This window comes from Thunnus albacares, chromosome 12, assembly GCF_914725855.1.
Source record: "Thunnus albacares chromosome 12, fThuAlb1.1, whole genome shotgun sequence".
NCBI lineage: Eukaryota > Metazoa > Chordata > Actinopteri > Scombriformes > Scombridae > Thunnus > Thunnus albacares.
The window spans coordinates 21,208,275-21,230,017 of NC_058117.1; the positions used below are offsets into that span (position 1 = coordinate 21,208,275).

The 21,743-nt window shown below is 40.8% G+C and overlaps 1 protein-coding gene across 2 annotated transcripts in view; it reads right to left on the bottom strand.

The window, feature by feature from the left end:
- The window catches only part of insra (insulin receptor a), a 57,261-nt gene that overhangs the window by 18,862 nt on the left and 16,656 nt on the right, over positions 1 to 21,743 (bottom strand). For both annotated transcript variants that reach the window (XM_044367300.1, XM_044367299.1), the window contains exons 3-6: positions 6,146 to 6,482; positions 2,004 to 2,143; positions 1,465 to 1,609; positions 893 to 1,107 (exon numbers count right to left, since the gene is read on the bottom strand). In XM_044367300.1, coding sequence (XP_044223235.1) covers positions 893 to 1,107; positions 1,465 to 1,609; positions 2,004 to 2,143; positions 6,146 to 6,482 — 837 coding nt within the window. The remainder of the gene's footprint in view (positions 1 to 892; positions 1,108 to 1,464; positions 1,610 to 2,003; positions 2,144 to 6,145; positions 6,483 to 21,743) is intronic.

Below are 21,743 nucleotides of genomic sequence, written 5' to 3' on the forward strand. Positions count from 1 at the left end.
CTAGAGTATATGTAGTAGACATCTTTATGATATGAAAAAGACCAGTGGGCAAAACCGACCCAAACCTGATATGGAAAAATATATTTCAAAAAAAAAAAATGGAGGCCAGGACCAGTCAGAAATAGACTGCAGTCGACCCTGATAGCGAGAGACACTGGCAGCAGAATAACGCACCGCCAATTAATGAGCAGCTGTGGTCAAAAAAGTCGATTTAGTCATTTTCCCCTGAACTTCACAATTCACGCTCTCCATTTTGCCTCAAAAAAACACATTTTCTTTTCTCCTGTGATGATTACAACACACCACATGATCAGAGCTGATCTGCACATATCCACTGGAGAATTAAATAACATCACATAGACCCAAGATCTGTGGCAACAGAACAGGATCCTACCAGAACTGATTAGATCGAATAAAATTTGGATCTGGTCCGACTCAGGTCTTGGGTCAGGTCTTGGTTATTGGGAACTTATTCCCCTCTCTCTCCTCCTCTTTACTGCCTTTTTATGTCAAATTAAAAAATAAAAAGAGTCTGGTTTTCAGATCTATAAAAAAAAAAAAAAAAAGCAATGAGCACATCTTTGAACAATTTTTACAAACCCTACACTGTTATTATCTCTTAACTTGAATCATACATGTAGTTTAAAATGGAAAGAACAAAAACAGCTCATATCACTATGTCACTGTTTAATACTCGTTAGGGCTTTGCTCTGTTGGTTGTTCCTAGTTAAACTGTGTCAGTAAAAGATCTGCAGGAAGGCATTTGCAAACAGGAGGGGAGGAAATGACCGTCATAACAGTAACTGCGACTATGTTTGCGTGTGTGCCAGGGCTGATTCTCTGTTTATGTCGCCATAGTAACTATGTCTGTCTCCAGAGCTGAGGTTCTTACATGAAGCCTGGTCTCCGTTGGTCTTGGAGGCGATTTCATTCTTGACCTGTCGGTCTTTGGTTCCCGTGACCTCCTCCATCTTACGGATCTCAGACATGCAGAGTTTGGAGTTATAGAGGAAAAACATGCGTCCTTGCAGGATGGTCAGCTTGTGTTTGGACCAGTCCCAGAGCTGGCGCAGGTTCTGGTTGTCAAGGGCATAGAACGAGTAATTCCTGGAAAAGAACGGGAGAAGATTGCATGAACATATTTTTCATGATAAAAATGACATTCGGCCGAGGTTGTTATGGAAAAGCTTCTTGAGTAACATGAGAAGAGAAATATTTCAGCATGGTTAGCCCTCAATTTGCAACATAAGCCTTTTCTTTGTTTTTTTATTTCTACTGTAACTGCAGCCTATTGTGCTACAAGCGTCTGAATAAGCCTCATATATGATTTGGGAAAGTCGAACTAAAAACAGCTACCACAGAGAGACATTTTGAAAAGGTCAGTCCTTCCGCTTTTAACTCATAATTACAGGAGGAGGCTTTGACATGGCGAGGATGAGATGGGCTCAGAGGACGAAGTCTCACCCGATTTCCGTTTCCTCTCCACGAATAACACGGAGTTTGCGGAAAAACGAGAGGGATACGAGGGCGTAGGAACGTCGCACTGTCAGGTAGCCAGTGATCTCCTCCAGCTGGCCCAGGCTGGCCTCCAGTTCAGTTGCTATGTTGTCTACAGAGAACCAAAAGAGACACATCATTGAAGTGACTTCTGATTCTGGGTGCAAAAGCTCCCAAACAGCTGCTCTTTGGCAACAAACTCTCCACTGAAGTCTGTGTTGTGTGATTTTGGTTTCATCTTTTTTATCCTCCTAAATCACAGTATGTGTCAGCAGTCATAACTTTTAAAGCGACGGCTGGATAACATAATAAAAGAATCGTATTCTTCCAACATTAGATTGTCAAATTTTATATTTTTTTTATACAAACAAGCAATTTGAAAATGGACTTTTGGAGAGTGTGATTGGCATATTACACCGTTTTCTGACATTTTATAGATGAACCAATTAATCTGCTGTAAACTATATTTCATTCAAATGAATGATAATACAAATAATAATACTCACTTCCTCCACGCAGGTTGATGACCAGACTCCCGTTGAGGATGGTGCAGCCTCTCAAAGCCTGCGCTGCTGTGACCGAGTCCACAGTTTTTAGACCCATACAGACCTTAGGACAGAGCCCTGCACAGGGAGTGCAGTTGAGCCTACACAACAAAGGAAAAAGACATTAATACTCAAAGCCATTCAAGAAAATACAGTACGTCTGCATGATCAAAATACTGGTGCCACATATTACACTTAGACGTGTTTTAAGGAAACATTTCTGTAGTTTTGCACATTTTTCTTTAAGATTCTCCTCAGCACAGAAATACTAGAACCATAAACCTGTGATAATTGTTTTTTTTTTAGTACTTAGAGGTGGCGGAAACAAAATCTAAACACAGCACTGACACATTATCACATTTTAAGTTGATTTTGCAATCTTGCTAGCAAACAGTTGCCTATCTACACATCCAGCAGACAAAGAACAACATTAGGATTCACTTTTCAGTCGTGTTTCTGTCCGCCTGTTGTAATGTAAGTCCAACATTCACTCTCCTTTAGCTCTGTTTTTGCTTCTCCACCAACTCCTCAGTGACAGATCTGGCTCTCTAGCTAATACATTTTCCGGTAGCAAAGCGTTTTTAAGAGCTTTTTCAATGAAAACAGCTACCTACCGCTGCCAAAAACTGGTGACAGTGAACAGTAAAAGTGTGGGCCAGAAACCCAAAACAATGAACTGAAACATGCTCTAACGCTCTTGAGTTGGGTGATAATTCTCTGTGGGTTTACTACGAGTGACACCTTCCACAAACGAGTAGTAGTCACGTGATCCATAGTTCATTTAAAAATGTATTATAGTTGACAGTGTGTTGCGTTCACTGTATGTATAACAAAAACAATGAAAATGAAGCCTCACTCAGTTCCACGGCGTGAACTTTTGTTTTGAATTAACTGAAAAATGAACTGACCCCAACCTTTCACCTCAACAACCGAGCAAAACAACCCGGCTTACCTAATGTTTTCATAGCGAGTCTCTTCTCATAACAGATATATGGATGCAGCTATGCGTGCCGGCCATGTTAACTTATTTCCTGAAAAGCCATCTGTACAATCCCCACCCTCATAACGCTACAAGTGCAAACTTTGATGATGTAAAATCCAAAGTACTACAGCAACCTCTGCGAGCCTCTCAGATTCACACAGACATGTTTCAGTCGCGACACGTGCTGCGGAGAACATTTTCAAATTGATTAAAGTATGTACGCTCGGGGTCATTGTCCCGAGTGTGCTGAAGTATTTTTTGCCGCCGGCTGGTTTATGAGGTGAGAATGGCTTTGTTTAGCAACCGTTGAGTAAGCTGACAGGACAATTACAGAAGAATGTGGTTTTCCTTTGTGTGCGGCAAATAATGGAACTGGGTGGCAGCTAATGTGCTAGCTGGTTTTCATGACGCTGTCAAATCTCCAAGGTATAAATACACGATGAATGTAAAACAGAGACGGGCACTGTGGGCTGCAGCCAGGTTGTACTTGTAAATGAGATTATTCACAGCTTTCAGCAACAAAACAAACCACCTAAACGACACAAATGCTTGCAAACCATATGGAAAGAGGAAAAAAAAAAAAACAGATGAAGAAATGTATGTTTTGTCACAACAAAAAAAAAGGTAGTGATCTTTTCTTTAGCTGGCTCATAACTTCCCTGATCTGTCTTGACCTTTTTCCCTCTTCAGTGCCACATCTGCACTTTCAGCCGAGACACTCGCTCAAAGCACTTTCATTTCCACAGCTTAGTTTAAAGCCAAAAACAGAGAGAGATGCCAAAGAGAAAAGATGAGCCATCAGGGGAACATAAAGGGGAGTCAAAGTAAAAACGGCAGAGATATGAGCACAGGAGGGTTCACTACAGGTCAACAGTTGCTTGAAGGTTTAGTCGAGCGGGATTGTTGATTCAAATTCAAGAAGCGATCAAATCTGCAAACCGAGAGGCTACATTTGACTAAATTATTGTAGCATTATTTTCAAGATGTGAGCGGTTAAGCTCTTCATCTGACAGCAATACCTTTGTGAAAGCTTGCTTCGCCTGTGTAATATAAGCAAGTAATATAAGTTGTATACAACTATAAAAATATATTATGACGTTTCATATTTCAAAAGATACTACAGCATCTGTCAGTGATTCACTTTCTGGCGACTGAATAAAAATAACATCTTTATCACTGAGGACAGTATTCAAAAAATGCAACTTTATTGCAAAACTGTTAAAGTTATGCCACAAAATTGATATAGAGATCCCAGATGACAAAACACCTGTTAAAACAGCAAACATGAGAAAAGTGGAAACGCTGAACATTCATAACACTGATATAAATCATTTTAACAAAGTGTTTTTGCAAACTGGATCTTCTACAGGATCATCATCATCAAAACACCAAACCTCAACATCAAAAACAAGAGTGCCTGTTAATGTTTTGTATTAGATGTATTAAATGTCTGATGAGGAGCTGCACAACTCAAAATGCTAAGGTAGGAGATAAAGTCAATCAAGCTAATAGAGCAACTTCTCACTTGTTATTGTTTGAAAAGCTCATTATCAGAGGATATTTAGATGTGTACCTTCATTTTCTGATTTAAAATGATGGACCGGCTGGAAAATCTGAGCAGCAAAAGAAAATCAGCAGTACACTTAAAGTGCACTTGAGCAAGGCACTTTACCCTCATCTGCTCCAGTGGAGCTGGATCTGCGCACTAAAAAGCTCTCAGGTGTGAATGTACAGTATGTAAGTGCCTGCATGTGAAGCTGCATGTTGCTCAAATGGAGCTTCGTGTGCTTGGCAAACCCCTCCGTGGATAAATAAAGGTTAAATACACATGACGACACAAACACCGCAGCAGTAGCGCAACCACTTCTCCTTGTCATCGCAGTTGTCAGTGACAGACTGCCTGGACTACTCTGCTGCAGTTGCTTGCCAGACAGACCCCTCTCTCTCTCTCTCTCTCTCTCTCTCTCTCTCTCTCTCTCTCTCTCAGCAGCCAGTAAAGGGAGGCAAGGCGAAGCAGCCTGGGGGCACTGACAGTCTGTCCTGAATGTCTCTCTGCCTCCTCTCGTGTTAAACCAAGCTAGCCAGTAAACCAGCCCGTCATGTTGTAACAAAAGACAAGAAGTCATGAAAGATCCAGCTGCGTCTTCAACCTCTGCCCGAGCAGAACGATTAGGGGTGTCTACGGTGTCTGTGCTCGCGGGCACGCCCACACTAATCAACAACCCTGTCACGGTCAATGAAGGTGTCAAAGAGGGAGGCGGTGAAGGTCACCGGCAGGTCAGCACAAGTACAACTCCCTTCTGTTAGAGGGAAGTCTGTTAGGATGTAACAGAGATACAACACAACAGGTTGTAAATTACAGATGTAGAGAAAAGGGGGGAAAAAACACTTCTATATGTCTGCATTAGTGCAAACGCTGCAATGCAGACACCAGCGGCTGGTAAACAACCATCAATTTTGTGCAGCGAGTGAGTGGCAAAAAAAAAAAAAAAAAAAAAAAATGTAGCAGATGAATACTGAGTCAAAATCAGAAACACAGATGTGCCAGACTTCCCACTGCACACTTTGACCTAGCTGTTTGCAGTCTCACTCCAACACACACACACACACACACACACACAAAAAGAAGGTGTATGTGTGTGTGCATATAGTACACAGCACGCTGTAGGAGCTTAGCAAGAGAACCTCCAGTTCGTGCAATGTCACACTCTGTTACAAAACACTGTGACAGGAGAAAAACAGAGGCAGGAATCTATGGAAGACTTGAGTATTTTTCACACATAAGACACAAAATTTCTACTAATTCTTCCTAACTTTTGTGTTACTGATCACAGATCTAAAACAATGTACTTTTCCGGGTCAAATACACCAAACAAATAATTACTGCATGATAAATATATGTCTTCTTAATAATAATCAGTCTGTAGAAAGCAAAAATGCATTTGTGAATTAAAGCCCTGATTTAGCACCGTGCATCACGCACGTCGACGAGCTCCTACGTAAAGGTTCAGGATTACGTTCTGAAGTTTGTGTGTACGCGTACAGAATATTCAGCCACTGATCACACATCGTTCCCTCAGACCATCAAGAGCCCATCAGACCGGCATGAGTGTCCACTTACGAGGAGGAGTTGACGGTCGTGTAGCCGGAGGGACACTCAGGGATGCAGGCACCGTTGTGGATGACGTACTCGTGGCAGTCGGGGCTCCTGCTGTGCTCCTTTTCCCGCTTGCATCTGTTATGCAGCTCCTGGCAGTAGGCGAAGGAGACGCAACGCCAACCCTTGAAAGTGTAGTGGTTTTCGGGGCAGCGCTCCACGCAGGTGCCCTGGGCCTGGAGGCCGCGGCAGGCCACGCAGTGACTGGTCGAGTTGGGCTTCAGGCAGCCACCCAGGCACTGGTCGTGGCAGCACTGGTCGTCCTTGGTGCAGGCTCGGTGTTTACACTGAACAGGACACACTGCAGGGGGGGGGAAAGAGCAAAGTCACGTTAGAGGTTGGAGGGTGTTCATGAGATGAGGTGAAAGGAAAAAAGGTTAATTTTCATGTGTTAAAGGCCTATTATGATCTTCAGGAAACAGGAGCTTATCGTTATTCAGACACCTTTAATTTAAGTTCCCCCCCAGATGACACAGAGGGATTTTAATCAGTCCAAAGTGACGGTACATCTTCACATGTTTAACTCCACAGAGATCTCAACGGTCATATCTGTGTGTCAGCGGGAGTGAGATCCCTCCTCAATGCATGAGCCAGCAAGCCCAGAGGACCATCTGCCATTGGTCAACAAGCAGACTGAACACAAACAGCAGGGATCCAACGTTAGCTGACAAAAGACAGACACTTATCCAGAGGGCTTGTTGAAATTGAGACAGAAGAAAATAAAAAAAACAAAACTGGCATTCCAAGCATTCAGTATTTTGCAAGTGGGACACTTGAAAAATGTCTTTGCTTGGTTTCTTATTTGCTCATACGGAGTCATCGCAGACTTGAAGCTCATATATTGTGAGTGACTGAAAGTGTATGTTTGGCTACATGAGAGCAAGGAAACGTGGGGGAGAAAAATCATGATAAGACCTTCTTCTGTTTCGATATGACGAATCACACATCAAAGTGTTGTAATCGATATTGCTGCTTAACTGATTGATCGACTGACAAAAAAGTAGAGAACCATTTTGATAATTGATTCATCATGTCCGTCATTTTGCAAGCAAAACAATGCCACTTTCACTCAAATATGAGGATTTAAAACTTCTGTTTTATGTCTTTACATTTTTATATATATATATATATATATATATATATATATATATATATATATATATATATATTTTGGGGTTTTTTTTAATGTCGCACAGACAAAACAAACAGTTTCAAGACATCACTTGTGCTTCTGAGAAATAATGATGGACATTTTTTAATAATCCTTAGTTGCGTCCCTACAGTTGATGCAGTTGCGGTTGACTTAATTCTGACAACAACACTGTGTCACAACTGATGATATAAAAATAAACCCATTGCGTCACTACGGAGACAAATAATAACTGATTGATATCCGTGTGTTTGCTCGCTATTGGCTGCAATAACCATAATATCAACAAACCCCAAATCATCTAAAGTATCTGGACACACTGGCTTCTTTCTAGGAACATGAACTACACAAGGTCCTTATGAGGAAGCAGAAGAAATAAACAGTGACAGAGAGATACAGAGTCCCGACAGTCACACTTGAAGTTCAGTGCCTGTTTCTGCGGCGTAAACACTATCGACTACAGGCGGAGATGCGAGTCTGTAGGTCGCATGTTAATGTGTACATCTGCATACGTGTGTGTGCCTGTAATTCAGCACGTTACGTAACATTAGGCTCTGAGGATTGGCAGATGTGCGTGTGAGCGTGCTGCTGCGTGTGTGTGTGTGTGTGTGTGTGTATTGTTGTGTAGTGTGCAAAGATGGAGGCTTCTCACAGGTAAATACAGCCGAATGACCTGCCCACCGAGATTAGCTTCTCATCCAGGAGAGCCAGATTAAGACCGTTGAGCGGTGGGGGAGGTAATGAGTCGCTGAGATTAGGGGCAGGTTACAGGTCAGACCGTAAACATGTTAGCATGCGTGTCTTTTATGGGTCTGAACAAACACGCAGCCAAATAAATTAAAACCACTAGGAGGAGGTGGGCGTTTAGGTCTTTATACTTCCAATTTCTAATCTGTTCAATTAATAATCTGTCATTCTTTACTATTGTTTTCTCCGCTGACTCTCTGTTTTCCAGCCTGATTCGTGGGGGATTTGTCCAAAACTGCTCGGCTTCATTAGTGTCATGAAATCAGCCCTTAAAATGAACAAAACAACACAGACCCCCTGTCCTCTTGCATTCACAGAAGTAAGCTCTTGAAACACCTGAAGAGTGTGTGTGCATGCCTGTGTGTGTGTGTGTGTGTGTGTGTGTGTGTGTGTGTGTGTGTGTGTGTGTGTTTGGAGGGCTGCAGCAATATGAGAATGGCAGTGAGAGGGGGAAGCACAAGGGGGCACGGTGCTAGAAAAACAAATGATATAACCACCTTTTATCTACGTCAGTTGAAATAATCTACGCCGAGCAGGGATTTGCAAAGATTCCTAAGGATGATTTCCACACATGCAAAATAAAACTTTCCTCTTGATATGAATTATTCACTCCGTCTCCAAAGTTTGCTTCAAAAAGCTGCCCTTCAACTTTGCCTCATATGCCTATTACACACACACGCACACACATATATACACACACACACACAAAAACTCAGCTGTCTGCTTTCACTGACTCCTGATCCTCCAGGAGGGCTCCATGCCGTAGCACAGGCCCAGCAGCAGATCCACCCTCAGCCTTAGCCAATGTGTTGGCTAGCCATTCAAATGGCCTCTCCCATCTCCAAGGAAGACAGGCGCACTGTTTAACCCTTTGTGTCCCTCTCTCTTCCCTCTCAGCCAGTCAGACAGCGGCAGCAGCAGTGGGAGGTATGCGAAAAAAGAGGAGAAAAAAAAAAAAAAAAAAAAAAAAAACGACACGAGAGCCAGACTGGGGCTGAACTAAAGTGAGCTGCACTGCTCTCTACTCTTTCCGTCTTCTCACTGACTCCTTTTTGTACTAATCAGAAGTACAAATAATTCTGAAGTGCTTTTGATTTGTTTTGTCGTGCACATTAATCTCGGACGGGAGAAAATACGGAGCAAAATCAAGCAAAATCTCTTTATTCTGAAGTCCGTTGTTAAGAGGAAGGCGGTGCGTTCTGTAGTAAAGGGTTCAAACTCATGCAGAGACAATCGTGTAATGTTGGTATTGTGCTGAACATCTCTGTGCCTCGGCTGATGAATCGTGCCTCATCATGTCCACATCTTATTAGGAGTTTTTACAGACTTCAGTGACTCTGAACAACTGGGAAAAATTTCCATCCAGCCTGAGATACATGTTTGAACAATTGACGCCTACCTTGACTGACAAAAAAAATCAAAGACTTAAGATTAAAGTACAAGTAATTCCTGACAATTTGTAATTATGTTTTTTGTACTCAGTCCAGTGTTTTGTTTTGTTTTTTTTTCCCTTTCTAAATGAATGTGTATCATTTTTGAGAGAGCCATTAAAATGTTGCTGCAGGCCTTTAAATTATTATTCGATGAGTGACATTTAGGCAAAAATAATTCACTCACGGCTGAAATACTTCATGCAGAGAAACAAGGCTTCTGTTGGAATATAAAAAAATTGCATAAGAGCTCAAACTATTAGAGGATTGATTACTAGGTCAACAGATAATTACTCAGCAGCAAATTTTGATAAATTGATTTATCAAGATTGATTTAATCAAGCAAGAATTCCAAATTTTCTGCTGCTTCCAGCTTCTCATATTTGAGTATTTGCCAAATATCTTTGGTTTTTGGACAAAACAAGACATTTCTCACTTTTTATTTGATATTTCATAGACAAAGTAAGTAACTGAATTAACTAATAATAATCAATACTGAAAATCATTTAGTTGCAGCCCTATAATGCAACTTCTTAAGGTTTAAATGTTACATGTATGATTTTTTTTTCCACAGAGGCACCAGTGGATAGAGAGTTTTAGAAAAAAAAAAAAAACAGAGGTTAATGTGGGTCGATCCATTTCAGTGACTGACGTCTAGCTGCAGACATGCGCTGAGTGCCACCTGAGAGAACTAGCGGGCAAACCACTTTCATGAAGCACCAAAACAAACCACTCACTGTCCAAAAGATTTGGACAGTTCACTTTGCCAACAGCTGACTTGGCCATATCTGCTAAGCTAAAAAAGCAATGCTGGTGGTTGATCCTAAATTAGCGGTATTGTTCACTTATCAGACGTCCTAGAGGCTTCACTGAGATCAACAACGGCGACCACACTGAAGCAGATAGACTTGTTTCTTATGCTTGTCAAAAATGCTTTCAAGGTCGGGACCCTGAGGACCTTTGAGAGTGGGGCCACCCCAAGCCGTCTTTGATCTCCCAGAGCGAGAAAGGACGCTGAGGAGACTGTTTGTCATTCTTTCCTTAAAACATGCAAATCTCTCAATACTGGCCCACTTTTCTTCTTTTTTTTTTCCAGTTACAGGCCCCAGCAGCTAGCAACATTCACGAAGATCAACGGTCTTTTTCTTAGTTTCGTCTGTGTCGATTAGTTATGCTCAGCTTGAGTTTGGTCTTGTCAGCATCTCCTCTACTTATCTTCCATTTGAACAGAGTAAAAATCACTTGACAACAATAAATCAATGGGGGTTTTGGGAGGCGAGTGCTGGGTCTGCAGTTGGACTTAGGTCTGTTTACAACAGGCGACATCTTTTAAAAAAAAAAAAAAAAGTCTTGACTGTGTGTATCCCCTCCCGTCTCTGACCTCCTTCTTATCCTTATTACTCTGGTTCCCTCTGGCCCGCTGGTCTGGGTCTGTCTGATCTCCTGACATGCGGTTTGTGCAAAGTGCAGCAGGATCACATGAAGGCCGGCGAATAATGCAGCAGAAAAGCCCGACTCTTTATCTCATTAGTAGAGGTTTCACTTGGATGAAGAGGTGGGGGGGGGGGGCCAGAGCCACACAATGAAACGCTCAATCCCCTGAAGCCCAAAATGGACAACAACAACAAACCAACACAACCGCGGCCCCTGTGTGACAGAGATGAATACACCCTGTCAGGACGATGCCAACTTGGAAACGGGAGGTGAAGAAACAGATTTGCGCAGGCTGCCAGCCAATGGTCGAGCTTCGACGACGTGGGGTGTCGAAAATGCAGAAAGAATCCACATCGCTTGCGAGGAATGACTCATACAAAACGGTTCCCTGTCTGCTGAAGTGGACTGTTTTGCAACCAATACACATACTGCAAGAGTTACCAGAGTTTCCTATATATGTTGTTTCTGTTAATATCAGAATACGCACCAGTAATAAATTAGTAATGTATTTATACAAGCATGGGAGGGTTGTATCAAACTTCACTGTATCCTAAAACTCAGGGATTTCTGCCTAAAATTAAGAGCCTCTGTACTCGCCAATAACCACAATCACCCGTAAAACATTTTGTGGTGTTCTTTTTATTTGACAGATTGAAATGACAGCAGATTCAGACGTTTTGCGTTCAGATCATATTAGACCCTAGAAAAATGCCAAACGGAGCGTGGTGGTGCACTGGTTGGTAATTAAAATTCCATGGCCATGACAAGGGCAGTATTTAGTGTCTTATGAAAGAAGTTTTTGCTGAAAAGCCCAGAGGAGAGGTACCTAAGGAAGAACAAACAAAGCGCTTTTTGAATATGGTGATATTCTTTCCGTACTTTTGACAATTTGAACCAACTGACGACTTAACAGGCCAGCAACTTGAGAACTGAATAAAGTGTTAAAATTGAACTTTGAAGATGGATTCATGTTTCAAGTGAGGCTCAGCTTGCTTTGGACTCGTTGCTCGGTACAGCACAACAGTTGACTTGATTTAGGGACGATGAGGTCATGCAAAAATATCAAAGACAGACAAAAAACTGAGTAATTTTTCTAGTTTCTAGTTATACTGCAGGGCTGCAACTAAGGATTATCTTCATTTTCAATTTATCTTAATGTCTTTAGTCTTTAAAAGCCAAATCTTAAGTTCTCACAACTCTTCAAATGACTTGTTTTGTCTGACCAACAGTCTAAATACTCTTTTCTCAATAAAAGATTAAAATTTGACAATTTTCTGTCAACTGTCTACTTGCTTTGACTAATTGTTTCAGCTCTAATTTCCAACGTGAAATGCAAATATAACAACCGAGAAAATGCAAATTCAAGCTTTTTAATTATAAATTCTGATGTTTTTCTGCCTTCTGACAGCCGTTCCTAACGGGCTAGTTCATTTGTTACTCTTGGCGACACAAGGGTTTCATTAGAGCAGACTTGCTGGTTCAAGTTCACCATGCAGGGCCGAGCCTGCTCTTCGACACAAATGATGGCTGAATGTCCTTCGTTCTGTTTGCTAAAAACCCTCCACACTATATTTTTTCTTGCAAACAATTATATAACTATGAAATGAACCGTATTCTTTACCTAATATTTTGACACTGAATTAACTGGACCATTAAAATCTGTCAAAGGCCCTGATTTATGTTAAAGGTTTGTATGTTTGCAGATAAAAATGGTGACATTACACAGATGTAAGAATTCATGGTGCATAATGTTGTCTCTCTCTGCACAGTTTATGACTGAAGGCCAACAACTCTTCTTCAATACAAAAATCGATTCTGAGTATCTCGTCTTCATCAGGCTGGAACATGAGGCAGCTTTTGGTAATTAAATATGACAGAAGGCCTTTAGAGATGTTTGTTGAGTACTGGCGGGTCTATAACCTGCAGGTCTATTTAGTGTATTCAGCAGGCAGACAGATGATACTGATAGAAAACTTTAGAACTGCATCGTGCCAGAAAAACAGACTGCAAGAACACAAAATGTCAGAAAAACAATGGATGCAAATATGAGCCAGACGTCTTTTTCCTTTGTTTCTTTTTCACATTTGTTTAAATAGCATCACCATATTCAACATTTCTAGCTTCATTACAAATCCAAATCCCTGACAGAACCTTTAGAGTATCAAATATATCAAATTTAGCAGCAAACACACCATCCTGGATCTGTTTTTTGGTGATGACTGATGTTTCTGCCCTGATGCACACACACACACACACACACACCTTTGTCTACACGACAGTCACGTCTGTCGTTAATACAGAGAGGCCTGATTTCCTCTCTACTAGTGAGGAACAGATGATGGGAATTTATAACTGGTTTTGGACGTTTTATATACTAAACAATTGTCCAGTGAATTGAAAAAAATAACAGGCGGATTAATCGATAATGAACAGTTAGTCGCAGCCCCAAATAAATAATAAAAACAGATTAGCAGGAGCTGAGTGTCACCTAATCTGAGTTATGTCACTTTTTATTTCTTTTTAAGGCAAACAACAAATAATAAAAAACGACGGCATGAGCATAAAAACAACATGAAACAGTATCAGATTTAAACCCAAATCAGTCTTTGTCAGATATCCGGTAGATCTGACAGTAATTTTCATAATAATTGACGTCAAAATGTTCAATCGTGCATCAAACCACAGATCAGGAAGATTAAGACACAAAAACAATTTGTTATCAATCTAATTCAAATTAATTGTGCACCATTACGAAAACACAGAGAAGTTCAGTACATCAGCGAAAAAAAAAAAGAGGACTTATAGCCTGAACGTGACTTTATAAAAAGCAAAGGCTAATGATCGGGGTTTATTTGTCTCATTTTTTCCTGGTAACCACTTGTCATCTGGTCTGACTCAGCAGCAGCAGCAGAAGCAGCAGAAGCAGCGGCAGGGCTCGGTTGAGACGACTGGGGTAACAACAGGAACCGTAAACAATTTCATTAACCGGCCTCGGCCTCCTTTAATAGAACAAAAACACACAAACAACATGGAAAAGCACTTTTTGTTTTTAATGTCGCCCTGCCGCCGCTGTCATCTGAAGGCAGGATATCCAGTTTGTCCGTGACTGGAATAGAAATGATAAACACTGTGCACTCATTGATGGGCAATTACACTGCCTGTCTGACAGGCAAATGACGCACAGTATGGCCTTGAATCTTCATTTCCTTCCAGGGTTCAGTGTCAGGCTGAAATAATGACTACCTCCGTGCTTGACTTTGACTACCTGTTATGACATCAAAACCATTTATGTCATATTTATTTCATTAACGCCACGTCAAAACACCTTTTGTCTTTTTTTTTTTTTTTTTTTAATTAAAATTTTAACCAACGCAATTATTCTTCTTAATAAGAGTGCTACGGTAAAAATAATTTAAAAATGTTAGCAGGAAGAAAATGATCATGAAACCGGAGTCGCACTGGGGGGTCCCCTTAATCTACTTTATGAGAAATTTGCATTTCTTGAATCTAGAAGATGGTTTAATCTACAGAAGAGGCGAGTTCTTAGTCATTAACTTTCTAATTCTAGTTCATTTATTAGTAAGAGGACAGTTGAGAAGTCACAGTGACTGCTGTGCTTTCAGATGATCTTTATTTATGACGTTTATGTCTTATGAGGGCTTGTATTTTACGTTTCCGGCAGCAGCAAGAACTTATTGTGCGGAATAAAAAAAATAATCTACTAACTACAATTATCAAAAACACTATGAAGCAGATTAACTTTATAATAAATTTTGCCCAGTCTACATATTAACTAAGTAAACAAAATTACCGTATTTCCTCTAATAGTGGACGGGATCTTTATTTACCTCAACTGCAGAGGGTAGCAGGCCGTTATTGGAAGCAGGCTTATATTAGAGAGAGGCCTTTATTTCTAATTCCTTCTGTTTGTTAACAAATTTCATATTTTAGTACGAAGCCTCTTTGTTTTCTGATCTGCTTCCATTTGCTCAGTTAATTTGCTGTTACTGCATTACTGGTAATAATGGTAATCTTCCAGTTAGCTCTCTAGCTAACTTAAATGGGGATAATTTGATTGTGCGGCTTTTCTACACTTTCCAAATGTTATCAGACTGAATGCATCAAATTCTGATCGCGAAATGAATCATTTTGCGGGGGTTGTGTGAGTTTTTTTTTCACATTAGTGACGCGATGAGGGCTCAACAGGCTGCACCTGCAGCGGTGGCAGCGGGTTGAGGGGGTGGACCGCGACACGGAAGACAGAACCACGAATCAAGGCCGTAAATGTTTGTGTCGCCGTTTCAGTCTCGGTTTCAAAAGCGTTGTACTTCTACTAATTCGAGTTCTTTTTAGGGTACAAAACATTAAATGTTCCACATCGAAAATATAAAATGACAAAACAATCAATCACGATAATAACCTCTTAATTATTTAGCGAGGAGAAGGAGAAATATCGCTCGAGTTGAGTTATAACATTATTGAATATTTTGTATTTTAGATGTAAAAATTCTTTGCTTTTTCCCTCCTCGATATTCCACTACAGATTTTTCTTTGTTTTTCATAGACTGCAGTAAAAAAACTACTTAAATCAGTTACACCTGTGTCCCTGAATCAACTTCTTTTTGCAAAATACAATTTTCAAGAGCACCACTTCATGATGGGTTTTACTTCTTCATTCATTTGAAGCATTGAGTACAAAGGCACTCACACATTAGTGCTATTTTATGGAGTGAAGTGTTATGATATTATACAATAGTTATATTTTGCACACACACACACACACACACATCACTAGCCACTCAAGAAAAGAAAGAAAACATCTGACACAACCTGGCGATGACATGATGATTAAAACATTGCCATGACGACACTCAAGCCCTCTCATTTAATACAAAAATGACAAAAGAAACTAAGAAAACATCTGGATCAAAGTTGTGAGAGAGTAGATTTAAAAAAAAAAAACAAAACAAAAAAAAAAAAACATTTTTCCTGCGGGTCTGATTAAATGAGCAGTAAAACAGCAGTGAGCTGTTGTAAATCGAATGGCTATGGTTAGTGTGAGCGCGTACAGCGGTGAAGAAACGCCTGTCGGCCCAGCTTTAACAAATGCCTGAAATGTCTGGGATTCCATGGGAATGGCTCCAGTAGCTGAACGGCGAGAGTTCGCAGGGTGCAGCTCCACAAGCCTGAGTGCCAGAGCAGTTAAGTCAGCTCAAAGGAAAAGGAGTTTGTGTGTGTGTGTGTGTGTGTGTGTGTGTAAGGGGGGGGGTGTCTGAGAGCGTTTTGGATATAGGCTAGTAGAAAAGCCCTCTGCATACTGAACCATGAAGAGAGTAAACTGTCGAGGCTGTGAAAAAAAACAGGGCAGATTTTTATGACATGTGCACATCTGTCTGATCTTGTCTGTTTCCCTTTTATCAACCCTTCTAGATTACAAACCAACGTTTTGTAAAAGATATTAAGTATCTATTAAATTCTACTAAATGGGTTATAAAACGGTCCTTATACAGAAGATTCAGAGGCACGTTTTCTGCCATTTTTACAGTTTCACACATTGTAATCTTCTGCATAACACGATTAGTGATTTATATACTTTGCTGTGGCCAATTCAAATAAACAGCAGCTTCAGCACAGAAGCTTGTCCTTTTTTGCTTCATCACAACTCTGTTGAGTGTTTAAATCTCATCTGAAGATCTGTTTATTCTCGATAACATTTCATTGATGCTTCCTTACCCTGACTTCCTTGCAGATCGAAAGCATTACTAAGAGCTTGTGGACTTGCAGATTTGAGTGTGCAAACAGCCTCTCCTTTGCCTTTTTTTCCTGTTTTTGTGTTAAATACTTATTCAAATGCTTGTTTATCATTTTAAACCCTGGTTTTGAGTGCAAAATGAGTAAAGTTTCACTTTCTTTACTAACTTAAAATCTGCACAAACTGTAAAGAGCATAATATGTGAAGCAAGAAAAGAAAAACTGAAATCGCTCACAGATGCGTACGACGATTGGTTCAGAGGCCTTGGAACAGTGGAAACAAATAAAGAAAGGGAAATAATTTAAATGTGGTGAAGGGGTTGTAATGCTCCTTTTAGACAGGCAATCTACTAGCTAATCAGAAAATCTATAATCCTTACCTTGTAATACACTCGCTAGCCATGTGTGCACGTACAGTATAAATTGTGTTTGGATGATGTTGGAGCTGACACTGTGTCAGATCCTGAAAAAGAGATTGCAGCCCTGTAATAAAATCACAGCAGTCTGTATTGAGGACTTATTTTGCACATTGTGTGGAAAGGTAAAGTAAGTTTGTTTGAGCTGGAGGGTTAAGGACATTTTCATTCAGTGGAGAAGCTTGTTTACACTCAGCAAGGACAGAACATCACAAGCGTAACTCTGGATTTTCTACCACCTTTGTTTTAGACTGTGCACAATTTAATTTACTTCTCGCTGCTCTGAAGGGCAACAACGTGCACAAATCTGCGGATTTAAGCTTTAAAGTTTAATCTTGTATAGAGGATACAGGATGAATGGGGGCCACAACAAAAATAGAAACAGAACTGATTCATGTGATGGGAGACGGAGAAGGCTGTGCGATATGATGATATACATTGTGTGACGATAGAAAAACGTCTTACGCTCTATCGTTTATTACGTTGCGTCGCAGATCACATTCTTTACAGAGTCTGTCTATCTTTTGTGTGGATTACATTAATAAATTACTCTTCTTGGCTTTTTACTTGTGATGGTTTTATTACACTTACAATAACATAAGTGCTTCACCTGGTTCACTGTTTCTCCTCTGCTACGCTGTGTGCAGCACACACACACACACACACACACACAGAGGGCTCAGCCCCGCTCTCTCGCTGAGAAAAAGCAGAGAAGAGAAGAGACGCAGTGAGACCGCAACCATAAATGACAGCAAAACGCAGTAGAGACTATGTTAATTAATGCTCTTTATCTAATTTACTCTGCTCTGCTCTTTGTGGTTCACCGCGGGCGGGGCTGAGCCCTCCGTGTGTGCTACACACACAGCACAGCGGAGGAGAGACAGTGAACCAGGTGAAGCACTCAAGTTGAAGACAGCTACACTTGTTATGTTACTAAGTGCAATAAAAGCTTTGCAAGTAAAAATCCAATAAGAGTAATTTAATCAGCGCAAAAGATGGACAGACGATGGGGAGGGGGGGGTGGAGCAGAAACTTTATTTTATTATTGACAGAAAATGTGCTATATGGGGATGTGCATCGTTTTCAGGCCAGCTTGGCTTTCAAATACTACAGTCAATGGATACATAAACCCCACTGGGTTGTTGAAATTGGCTTACAGCAGCCCTCAACATGTCCAAGAGACATCAAAGAGTAGTGTCTTCACACCACTGGCTGGTAAAAAAGTGACATACAGTTATAGTTTTCAAACTAAGAAGTGCCAATAATGAACCCAAGTCAAGAAAATATAATAAAGCTGTAGTTTCTTCAGGGTTTTGTCACACCAGGGGTCACTTCCATCCAAAAATAATAAAGCCCAGTAACAATATCCTCCTTTTTCCCCACAGACGGCTTTTACTAGCAGCTAAGTTTGTCCTCTTTCCTGCCTTGCTGACCTCCACGGGTCAGCCATCAGTATTTTGGGCTCATAAAAGTGTCTGCCGCTACCGAGGCGGTGCTCCAGGCCCCCCATTCATAACCTCACAGAGGAAGTAGAGCAACAAAGACAGGAAACAATTGGGAAGAACGCTTCGTGAACTTCTACGACCACCATTGTTCAGAGTGGAAAAGGATCGTGGCGCCAGCGTTGACCGTTGCGTGTGGGAGCTGCGACAAGGTCGGCAGTGGGGAGAGCTGAGGTCATCGGTGAGGTGGGACCCCCACCCCTTCACCCCCGTAGTGACCAGTGACCTCGCTTTTCCTTCTGATACAGTCTGGGTGAGTGACTGATGTGTTCATATCCACGATTACACCACAGTGTTACTCTCCTGTTTCCTAGCAGCAAGACTAAACAATAGCCATCCGCTCTGTCTGCACACACACACACACACACACACACACACACACACACACAGAGATTATGTCCCTGTGTGATTTACAACCCATGTCTGTGTTGCCATTACACACCCACACTGACCCTGACAAATCTCCAAGTCTATCTTGTGATTGGTGGACAGACATACGTGATGTCAGCCAAGGGTAAATTTGGAACCTCCATATCAAGAAAGGTCCGGCAGCGGGGTCCTCACCTGACCTGGCTCATATGTTTCATAGGAAAATAGTCCAATTGTAACAGACAGTATGAACAGTAGTCTTCCTCTGCCTACAGGATACAGAGGCACACATGCTACAAGTGTGGAAAGTGCCAAACCAATCAGAGGTTGAGGCGTCTGCTAAGAGCTGCTCTCCACCGTATGGGAGTTTATTAAATATGTAACAGATCTTCTGAACCCGTGCACTGGCAAATGCTGCTGCTGCGGCGGCTGCGGAGGAGGGAGGACGACAGCCCCCCCGGGTGTCTAATCTCCAGCAGACGGTAGATAATTAAGATCAGTTATAATAATGTGTGTAAAATACTAGCCACCTGGGAAATACATGCTCGTTTATGTCTCTCTTGGTAAAGGGCCTGCAACAAAAACTGCTCCGCGAAGAGAACAAACACAAGCTGCATTTGATTACAATGAAAAACAAAGATTTTACAATGCCCTTAAGTGAAGATGACACGCTTTTAATTATTTCAGCCAAAAGAGTCAAGTGTAACCTAATAATCCAATTTTACCTGTGACTAGGGATGCACCAATCCAACGTTTTCTCTCCCAATACCTTTTTTTTTTTTTTTTTACTGATACCTTAATTTAAAGGATATGGCTGGTGATTTTCCACATTCTTCTTATTGCTGACGAATCTCATGTGCAGAGCCAAACCAACAATGAACTCACCCTACTTACAAGTATTGTGTGTGTATTCAAAGCCTGATATATCGTATTCCTCTGTGTCATAGACCTCCATTGTTCAGAAACTATTAAAAACACATCAACGAGCCACACCGTTGCACTGGGTGACATGTTACTTTGCCCCGAAGGCGATGGCTTCTTTTTTAGAAACAGTCTTATCCTTTAAGGTATCTGCCAGTGCTGCCAGTGCTTTCTTTTCCCTAAATCTAAAATCTGTTAACCTCACTGCATTGAACTTATTGGACTGTTTTTATATAAAGGTAACATGAAGTAAGTTATTGGTGCCACACAAAGCTGGTTAATTGAATGTAACTGAGCAGAAACACTGAATACTACGATGACGTTGATGAAAAACTGTAATGTGTAACAGTCACGTCATGGGAGTTACCCTGTTTACTCAATCAGGTCAGAATTAGCTCCAATAACTATCCAATCTATCAGATTGGTGCATTCCCATGGCCCCCTAATAGCAAAGATTTACACCTTTTTTCAGGGTTGATCAAGTTTAAAAAATTTAAATATTCATTAAGTCATTATCAGCTTATCAGGAATCAAACCCCTATTTCCATTGATTCAAATTATATGTACTGACATGAAGAAACATACTTCTAATGATGGTTTTTTCCCCATTTTAATAAAAAGAGGAACTCTGGATGTATATTTTAATGGACAGATGTACATTTTCCGTTCAGTTTAGCAGTTTAAAAAAAAATCTGGTCCTGAGGGGAAGCCCCTGATTTCTTATTGAGTCACAGCCAATATTTTCAGCTGCCAGCCCCTTTCAGGGCTCAAGCTTAGCTTACGTCCAACCAGCCAAACAAGCTGTGCCACATGTTTATAAATAATTACCACAGTGCAATCAAATGCCCATTATTTTCAAATGAGTGCTGGCAAGGAAAAGTACTTCATTAAAAGAAAATATTCTCGACAGTAATATTTCCCTTCACGCTATAATTTCAACTCAATTATTAAAGAGGAAATAAAGGCCTGCTTTGTTTTGCAACAGATTTGAAATGGCTGAGTTCGTAAAAGAATTGAGACATTACAAAAAGACACAGAAATTGGGGGGTTTCACAACCATTTGTTATTACCAGTAACAGGGTTTTTCAAAGTAGTTCTTGATATTTCTTTGGATTTACCTTAAAAGGGCCTGGTTTACTCCAGCATGGTGGACATAAAACTCTGTTAACACTACGTTGGGTGTTTGCATATGCAGGCGTTTTCACACATGTGCAGTCACAACGTATATATATTTTGAGCCTGAAAAAAAAAAGTGTTTTGGGGGATTTTTATGCCTTTATCAGCATCAGTAGAGAGATGACAAGAAGAGAAAGAAGAAGGAACGACCACTAACATCAGAGGAGTAGTGGCGCTACATCACAGAGTAAAGGCCGCATATTATATATAAGGTAATTATTTAAACTGTCTTCTACTAAAGTGACTACACTGATAATGAGATGAGATGCGTCAAATCAGGTCTATTTAAGCTCAGCGGGTGATTGATTGATCAAATTGTGTGTTCATTTCGTAGCGATTGATCAGAGCGGCATGTCGCAATCTCAAGAGAAATAGAAGCACTTAAAAGGATGGGTTCGCAATTTTTTCAAGTCTGTCTTAAAACAACAGTCAGGTGCTCAAATGAACTTTGAAACAGGTTTTTCTTGACATAATCACCCCTCCTGTTTGTACTGACCATTAGAAGATCCCTTCATAATGCACTCACAATGTGATGGAGGCCAAAATCCACAGTCCTCCTGATGTGTAGAACATGTATTTAAAAGTTTATCTGAAGCTATTATGAAGCTTCAGCTGTCCAAATTAGTCAAATCAAGTAGATATTTTTAAATGTTACAGTCTTTTTAG